The following is a 9,331-nucleotide window of genomic DNA, read 5'->3' on the forward strand; positions in this document are numbered from 1 at the left end:
TATAATTTAAGGTAACAGAGATTGTTTTGGCTTTATAGCGGTTCTTTACAGTAATAAAGTTATTTTCCAGCTAAAGTTAGTTTTGATTGATTCGCTTCTGTCGCAACGATCATTTGTTATTAAATTAGGGGCCGCTGAGACGACATCGTTCTCTCTACACAGACTTTAAACGCAAATCTGTGAGAAACGCTGATGGCGTTCATATGCACATTAAAGGGATACTCCACTTTTTTTGGAAATAGGCTCATTTTACAGCTCCCCCAGAGTTAAACAGTTGAGTTTTACCGGTTTCGAATCCATTCAGCCGATCTCCGGGTCTGGCGGTACCACTTTTAGCATAGCTTAGCATAGATCATTGAATCGGACAAGACCATTAGCATCTCTCTCAAAAAAATTACCAAAGAGTTTAGATATTTTTCCTATTTAAAACTTGACTCTTCTGTAGTTACATCGTGTACTAAGACCGACGGAAAATGTAAAGTTGCGATTTTCTAGGCTGATATGGCTAGTTACTGAGCTGGGGACTATTTTCAGGCTCTGCGTCATATCATTACGCCTGCTGCACTCATGGTACGGCAGCAAAGTTTCTTGATTATTATGCAGGAATGAGAGTATAGTTCCTAGCCATATCAGCCTAGAAAATCACAACTTTACATTTTCCGTCGGTCTTAGTACACGATGTAACTACAGAAGAGTCAAGTTTTAAATAGGAAAAATATCTAAACTCTTTGGTCATTTTTTTGAAGGTCCTTCGTCAGATTTGGATACGGCCTGGATCACCATAATCAGCCATGATCTCCACAAAACACACAAAACAAGCCCAAAAAAAAAAAAATGAATGAAAGAACTGATGATTTGTAGATAATAAAAAGATTTAATAGATATAAAGTGTGCCTTTATACTTTCCCACTACGCCCCCTCTCCGAAACCCCGCCCATCAAAGCCATCTCAGCCAACCAGATGCCAGCAAACCTGAAAACTCAAACTGACTGACAGCCAGAGAGCGTTTCAATGGAAGCCTATTTCAACCACACAAGAGGAGAAAAACATAATTATGACAAGTTGAAATGATGATATACCAAGTCATGTTTATGAGATGAAAACTCAAAGTTATGATTTAAAGTCAATTATGATGTGAAAGGTCAAACTTTTTATGTAATGATTTTGACATTTTATCTCATAAATGTGACTTAGGATGTCATAATTATGACGTTCTATGTCATATTAAAGATTTATCAAAGCATGATTTTTTTTCTTATGTGGCGGATATGAGCTTCTGTACATTTCTGATTGGCTATTTTTCAAATATATTTGGTCATATAATATATACAGTGTCCAGGACATCAGATATTATAGACGGTTAGTCATTATTGTGATGGGATTTGATTGGTTAAGAAACACCTAACCAGCGTATATGTTTTTTACCTGATCTCAGATCAGTTTTATTACGGAGAAATGTACAGTAGTTCTGAAAACAACTGAGAAGCCATTCATATGAAATGTACTTTTTGTTTGGTGTCTGTTTATCATAGTCGTAGTGAGTGGTCTGTTGGTTATGAATCTGTCAGATTATGGTTTTCATTCCCACAGAATTGCCTTGCCATTTTAGTGGGAAAATTGAAAAAATGTTTTCCCTCAGGAAATTATTTCTGCCAGAATTAAGAGGGTCATTAAACAACTGACATGAGACCAGTTTTAATTAATCACAATGATCCTAAGCCACAGTTTTATGTGCAGAGTACAGACAACTTTTGTTAAATACATTGTTTAATAATAAATTATTAATTTATATGCATTTTGATAGTTTTATATATTTTTTGCATTAATCACACTTTGTCAGATATAATGAGCTGATCTGAGTGAGTGAGTGAGTGGAGGCGGGGCTCATTTGCATATTCATAGAACCGCGAATACTAAATAAGGCAAGGGTGTCGAGTTACATTCAAGATATTTTAAGGCATGAAGAATTTTTACATTTAAATATGTCATTTTGGTGATGGAAGATGAGTTTTAAGGGATACAATCATTGACTACAGGAGGACTTTTGGTAAGCAAATCAAGCTGTTTCGTGAGTAAAATAGCAAATTAACAAATCCTACTACAGTGTAGTACACTTTATGAATGTTAATTACATATATTTTGACGTCCGACCAGTAGAGCAAACTGATTGGCTAAAAAGACATTAAAAGATTTTAGTAACTGCGCTTTTCATCCAATGGAAGCCTTTGGCTTATGAATATTAATTAAATCAAGTGACGTCTGTCCTGTATTAATTCAGGATTTGGTAAAGATTTGACATAATGATACACCTCAATAATCATGGGATTGAACAAGATACGGCATACTTCATACAATTGTTAATATTAACGGGAAAGTTTCATATTCATAAAATGAAATGGTCTGACTCCAAACCTAACTTTTCTTGCTTTAAAAATGATTTCAAGATTTATTGTTCTGTTTTGTGTAATTGCACAAGTAAAAAGGCAATTAGAGCTTATAGCATTGTAAGCAGGGATGATGTAGTCACCATTTTTCTTTTGTTTATTATAATTCTGTTCTTGTATATAAAAACGGATTTGGTAATCGTGCTCAAGGGGTTGCCAAGCAACGTCAGCCTCTCCTGTTTAATATTCATGAGCAAAGCCTTCTCAATAGTAGGATTGATAATGTGGCTCGTGTGGGAATCACGCACGAGCACGAGCATCCTCCGCGCGAGCTCGACTGTGCGTGTGATCGCTCGGATCGGCGTCGCGTCACTCGCGTGGAGATGCCGGGGTGCTGCGGGCGTTGGCGGCGTTGGATTCGGCCGCTGGTCGCGTTGCTGTTCGCGTTGGCGCTCGCGGTGGCGTTGCCGCTGTGTGTGTGGGAGATGCGGAGAGCCGAGGTGAGGATCACCATAAACATCATCACAGAAAACACTCCCTTCTCTTCCTTTCTGTGTCATTTTCTATTGTGTTGTTAAGCATGTGATGTGTTCTTCTGATGTAATGTAAAAGTTACACTTGTACATGCTGTTTGTTGGAAATAAAGAATAAAAAAAAAAGAAGGAAAAGAAAGAAAGAAAGAAAGAAAGGAAAGCAGTGTGTTCTGTGCTGCTGAACACACACTAGATCTCACTCACGTGTTTCTGTCTCTATAAGGGAAGTATAATAATCTGCATTATATTTCAAATACACATTTGGTTTTGTTAGTATTGTGTATAGTTGATATAATATATTTCAATATGTTGTGATATATATTTCTATCTTGTTTAATGATGTGTGTGTGTGTGTGTGTGTGTGTTGTAGGTGGGCACACACACTAAAGCATGGTTCATCGCAGGTGTGTTTGTGTGTATGACGATCCCCATTTCACTGTGGGGTATTTTACAACATCTGGTTCACTACACACAACCTGAGCTACAAAAACCCATCATCAGGTATTTGACACACACACACACACACACACACACACACACACACACACACACACACACACACACACACACACACACACACACACACACACACACACACACACACACACACACACACACAGCCATGTTTATGTGATTTGTGAGGACATTCCATAGGCGTAATGGTTTTTATACTGTACAAACTGTATATTATATCCCCTTACACTGCCCCTATCCCTAAACCTACCCATCACAGGGAACATTCTGCATTTTTACATTTTTAAAAAAACACTGCTTAGTATGTTTGTAAAGCCATTTGAAAAATGAGGACCCCCAAAATGTCCTCATAAATCACGTATTTTCCCGAGTGTCCTCATTTGCAGGTGTGTTATTGTTGTAGCAATTTTTATCTTACTGGGAAAAACAGCATCACAGGGTTAAGGAACACTCAAAAGGCAAAATTGTAATAAAGAAGAAAAGGCTTTTTATTCTTTGAGGAATCTTTTCGCAACCGCAGCCACCCAGATGTGAAACAGAAAGCCTACTGACATAATAAAACTGAGACATTTTATACAGGTTTCTGACATTCTTGACTCCTCCTTTCCCTAGTCTCTGTAAATTTCCTTAAAGACATCTAGTATGGACTGGTTCTACCCCCCCCCCTGGGCAGGTTATGCTGTTCTTTGTCCCTGAGAAGCCAAAAGGCCTTTATTTACAATCTTTATCCCTGAGAAGCCAAAAGGCCTTCATTTACAATCTAGATGACCTCTGCTGTTCTTTATCCCCTAAGGGGATGGCATGGGACCCCTTGTTTATTGTTAAACGACCCCTGTATTCTCCTGGCTGGATCCTTTCTCGTGCTCAGGTGTAAGTTTTTATCACCCTGTCTTCCTGTCCCTTCTTCAGCTGTTAGAAAACCCTCACAGAAATATATATGGTCAGATGCTTTTACACACACTCAATTGAAATCAACAAGTTTAAATGAATGGACACAAGAACAATGAATTTTTCATTAACATCTCCCCCCTGTTTATCATTCTCTGATAACCAATAAAATAATAAAAATTCATTTCTATTTTCTAAAATCAATCAAACCCATTTTACTATTGAATCCTTAAGAATAGAATTAATTCAAGTCTTAATTCAAGAACAGTTATACCCTTCATGTATATCAATACTAAGCCCTAATTTGATTCAATCAAATAAAATCGCAAAACTTTTCTTCAACCATTAATTGGTCAACATTTTCTCCAGATATGTTGATCATCTCGTTGCCTCATGGACGTTCCATCTTCACCAATATGACACTTTGTGTGCTGTTGAAATGGTCTTTTTCCAACGTTGGCAGGAGAGGTATGTTCTAGCGCATATCCTTGATCTTCCACTTTATTCTTCGTTGTGGCGTATGGGGTTACTGATGTTGGTTGGTATAGTTTAAGGTGAGAAGCTTGGACCCAGATCCTTCCAAGATTTTCCCTTAGATCACGATCGCACCCCCACTGGAATGAGTCGTTTACTGTCTGCTGTCACCTGTGAAGGCAGACCTTAAGTGATTTTGTTAGTGACCGCTTGTCTTGTCGTCCCTTTGGTGTGACCTGTGGATTCAACAGCCTGAAACACTATTGTCACCAGATAATTTTGCTCATTGAATAGCACTCAGGGTCCTTGTTCCCCTGAAAAACATTCAACCCATGTTGTTCATGTTAACAAAACAATACAGAATCAGTTCTGTTTGGTTCAATCCATCCTGACATCCTGCAAAATGAAAATTTTAAGTTAGGCATTACACAGGGTTAGGCACTGTTTCTTCACTTTGCTCATGCCATGCGCAAAAGTCTGCATCTTCTGTAAAGAAAAACAAATGTTGAGGTTATTGTCACATAGTTTTCTTTTGTCTGCTGTGCTGCCACATCTGCTCCGGCGTTTCCTGTCAAAACAATTCTTGTTATTAGCACACTTAAAATACAAACAATACACACAATTAAACCCAATGTCCTCCCAACATTTATCTTCCCACCTGTGCGATGGCTTTCAGCAAATGTGAACCCCTTAGTAAACCAGATCTAGCTGGTTAATACAAATAAAGTTCTTCAAATAAACCCCTCCTGGACTTTTACTGTCCTCATATACCGATGAGGTCAAAGCTAGATAACCTCTCAGCCTGCTGTGAAGACAATGGGTTTAGCCCTCCCCCCCTGGATTTACTGTTTTTTCCCACCTGTGAGGCCGAAATGTCTTTGTTTGTGGCCTGAATACAAATTATCCATACTAAAAGTTCAAGGACTCATCTGACCACTTGTTTTACTGTGCGTTCTCTTGTTCCCGCCATGAGCATATTCATCCTCCTCTTGATGCCCAACACCCATCTCGTGCATAAATCTAACATAATAAAATTCTCTTACTTTTATCAGACGCTTTTATCCAAAGCGACTTACATTTCAAGGTACACATTTACATTCTTATCAATTCTTGCTTTCCCTCGGAAATTGAACCCATGACTTTGGCGTTACAAGCGCTAACGCTCTACTGTTTGAGCTATAGAAAACTGCAATATTTGTTAATATTTATTTGGTAACATTTGTTTGGATAAAGTTTGCTAACCCAAACGTTGTCCTTAAGCCAAATTTCTTTTAGACATCTTTCTCTGCCTCTGAAATAAAAATATTACTTAAAACCACAATTTCATCTTCTTATCAAATTGTTTTAAGGCAATGGCCCCTAAACCCTATTGTTTGGTCTCTTAATCAGCTGTCATCTACGAACATTCTCCAGGTCATCAATTGGTCAGGTCAGGTCGTGTACACTTTGTCAACGTCACTACACTTCGTCAACGTCAGTCGAATAACAATCTTCCCCTTTTTACAATACATAACTGTCAAGGGCTCTCTGGATAATCTGATATTTACTTAGCCTACTGTACGTGTTTGTTGCTGTCAAATTTATAACTTTTTCTCAACACATGACTGACGGCTATCTACGACTTCACAATTCTAATTTATCAATACTTAAACCTGTCCAGAAAGTAATTCAAATCTACTGCACATCATGAATGACCAAAATAATAATTAATAGACAGAGCTCGATGATCAATCAACTTAAAGCTCATCCTGTTCTGTGTTGCCTTCTCATCAGATTGACTCACAATCCTCAGCTTTGTGAAATTTCAATTTCAAAATTTCAAATTTGTCATTCGCCTTAACCCATCTATAATGCTAAAACACTCTTTCCAGAGGTTAATGACAAATTTATACACACTATTCAGACAGAACAGTTGTCCTAAACTAACACATACTTTACAAAACATGAATTCACACTCACACTCTTCCCTGACTATGAACCGCTCATATTTCTTATTAATATCTTTTATCTAAAAGGATTCAAATTTTAAATGACATTTTAACCTTACATTTTCCTGTATCTTTTATCTAATGTTTTTATGGCCTCTTAACCAGTTTCAAAGCATGTCTGTTCATTATCCATCTGATTTTAGAAAAGTCAGCTGGATTGTTTTGGTTCATTATCTTATTTTGCTCCAGCTTTCTTTGGCTGACTGATAACAGAAGAACAGACAGAGTACCATCCTCTTCCTCCACTCAAGCAGTCTCTTTCTCTCTCATTATAAGCAAATAATCTTTTCAACAGCCTCCTAGGACTGTAACTAAAATAATCATAGTCATATTCAATCGTTCTATGATCTTTTCTAAGGTTATCTTTAGTTTAAATACTCAATTTACCTAACCTTTGTTTTCCAGAAAATTCTCTTGAGTCATCTTTAGCCACCACCATGTCTTATAGTGGTCCTTTGTCATGTCTAAATGATCTACAGGAGTCAGAACTGACACATTAGTTCAGCATCGACACAAATCTCTGTGTTTTCCTTGCTCATCAGGCAACTAACATTACAACTTTTTTTTTTTTTTTTTTTTTTTTAAATTGTCTCCACAACAGATAACCACTAGTTCAATGGTCTCTGCTGGCTCCTGAATGCCCATTCAGATCAGCTCTTAACCTATAATTGTCTTTTCTTCAGGGTGTTGTCCCCTGGCATAGTTGCAGACACTTGTCAGAAAAACAAGCCATTCAATCAACGCGGTTTCTGGTGAGTGGTATATAGAGGAACTCACATTTTCTGGGTCAGACGGCCGTAACTTCTTACAGCTCATCTCGCCTCTCAATGGTTTGCTGATGCTGCTGGCCTCACAGTCACCGCTCAACTCTAATACCTTTCTCACATAAAAAAAAAAACACCTCCATCAGGAAATGCCCAGTGTTTTTGCGTGACCCTTCTGTCTTAGGTTGTCTTTTTGGCCTAAAAGATCATACCCGTCGTTGAAGTAATCACTCGTACACACTGGTAACCGCTTTTTCCCATCACAGAATCTGTGACCGTTTTCTTCAACATAATCTGTTGTTTTCTGGAGCTTAGGAAAAGGCGCATTCAAGAGTCATCAGAGCCATTCTGACCTAATAGTGTTCACAGGGAGACAGGTTAATAACAACAGTATTTAATCACTTAAATTCATTAATCATCTTAAAGGTAGCAACCTGATTATAGTCAGTGAATTTAGATCACAATCGTACATTCAGTGTACTGTTACTTCTGTAGCCGGAGCCATCGACCCTGTTTTATGGTGGAAGCTAAAATGAGAGCTAAAAGTCTCTGGTCCTAAAATAAGCAAGTCCTAAACAGTGTTATTGTAAAGACTTCTAAAGTCATTCAGGTTTACTTCTAAAACATTTACAAATTGTCCTCTAAATTTGTCAAATCTGAACTGCCTTAGCTTTTCCGCATCTATGAATCTGTTCAACTGAAACACTGTGCTTTACACAGCCTCAGAAAACAGCTCTCAGCTGACATTGAATGAGAGAGAGACTCTTGAGGCATCAGGACTGGTACACTGCATTCTCATAAACCTTTAACTTCAGACTTTATCTGCCATCTTTTCTTTAACTGTAGCCCATCTTAAGGCATCTTTTCCATAAATTACATGTATTGTAATTTAGACATTACAAATATCCACTCCGAATGAGTCTCTGTTGCACTGAAACTGTGGCAGTTTCAGTTACAGCACATGCCAGATTTAGATAAGCAAACCTGTTTTGGCCAAATCACATTCTTATCTTTTAAAATCAACATTAACAAGCCTTTGTTTAATCAAATGCCTTTTACACATTTTACATTTAGCAACTGTTAATCCTGTAACACTGCTTCTGTTTATTTTATCTTAAAGAAATAATACGAATTATTCTAGTTCTTAATAACAATTTCATTTCAATTTTACTTCAATTTTTTCTCTAGGAGTTTATCAATCTGCTTCTATGATTCACTTTTGAGGCTGCTCCCTGCTTGTGATACATTTTTTGATTATCATTATAAATCATTCATTAGATTTGTCTCTCCATACCATCTAAAACCTTATCAACGCATTTCATTCAAAACACAATCATCCTTTTAATGATCGGTACTTTTAAAATATTTTGCAACTCATTTAGCTCATCTGTAATTTTACGTCCACCGGTACTTTTATAGTTCTTTTCCTTTCAAAAGGAATTCCTTACACTTAATATCTTTCAATCTTCTTAACAACTTTCAAAAGTTCCATCTATCAACTTTCTTTTCTCCTTCATTTACTTTTACAGTTATACAGTGGGCATTTACAGTCACTGAATGACCCAGCTGACTGCAATAAAACACTCTCTGTTATTCTGCCTTTTATCTTTCTAACATCTCCACCCTACTTTACGCCCCTGAAGCAGAGCGTTCCTATTCAGGAAATGCAAACAGAGCCACTGATAAGTTCTCTGCATTTTCCCCCACTGTCCCAGCTGCAAATTCAATTACAACAGCCGAATCACAATCTTCATCATATTAACACTGATCTACTTTCTAACTCATATTAACACAGACTTTTCTTTAAATTTGTGTTATTTTGGCAC

At 37.3% G+C, this 9,331-nt stretch overlaps 1 protein-coding gene across 1 annotated transcript in view; it reads left to right on the forward strand.

The window, feature by feature from the left end:
- Window positions 1-2,737: 2,737 nt before the first annotated feature.
- LOC311302394 (transmembrane protein 184C-like) overlaps window positions 2,738-9,331 on the forward strand; it is a 30,444-nt gene continuing 23,850 nt past the window's right edge. The window contains exons 1-2 of the mRNA XM_084428213.1: window positions 2,738-2,884; window positions 3,288-3,418. Of these exons, the coding sequence (XP_084284339.1) occupies window positions 2,768-2,884; window positions 3,288-3,418 (248 nt within the window). The 5' untranslated portion in view covers window positions 2,738-2,767. The remainder of the gene's footprint in view (window positions 2,885-3,287; window positions 3,419-9,331) is intronic.

This window comes from Rutilus rutilus, assembly GCF_951802725.1.
Source record: "Rutilus rutilus genome assembly, chromosome: 13".
NCBI classification, from domain to species: Eukaryota; Metazoa; Chordata; class Actinopteri; order Cypriniformes; family Leuciscidae; genus Rutilus; species Rutilus rutilus.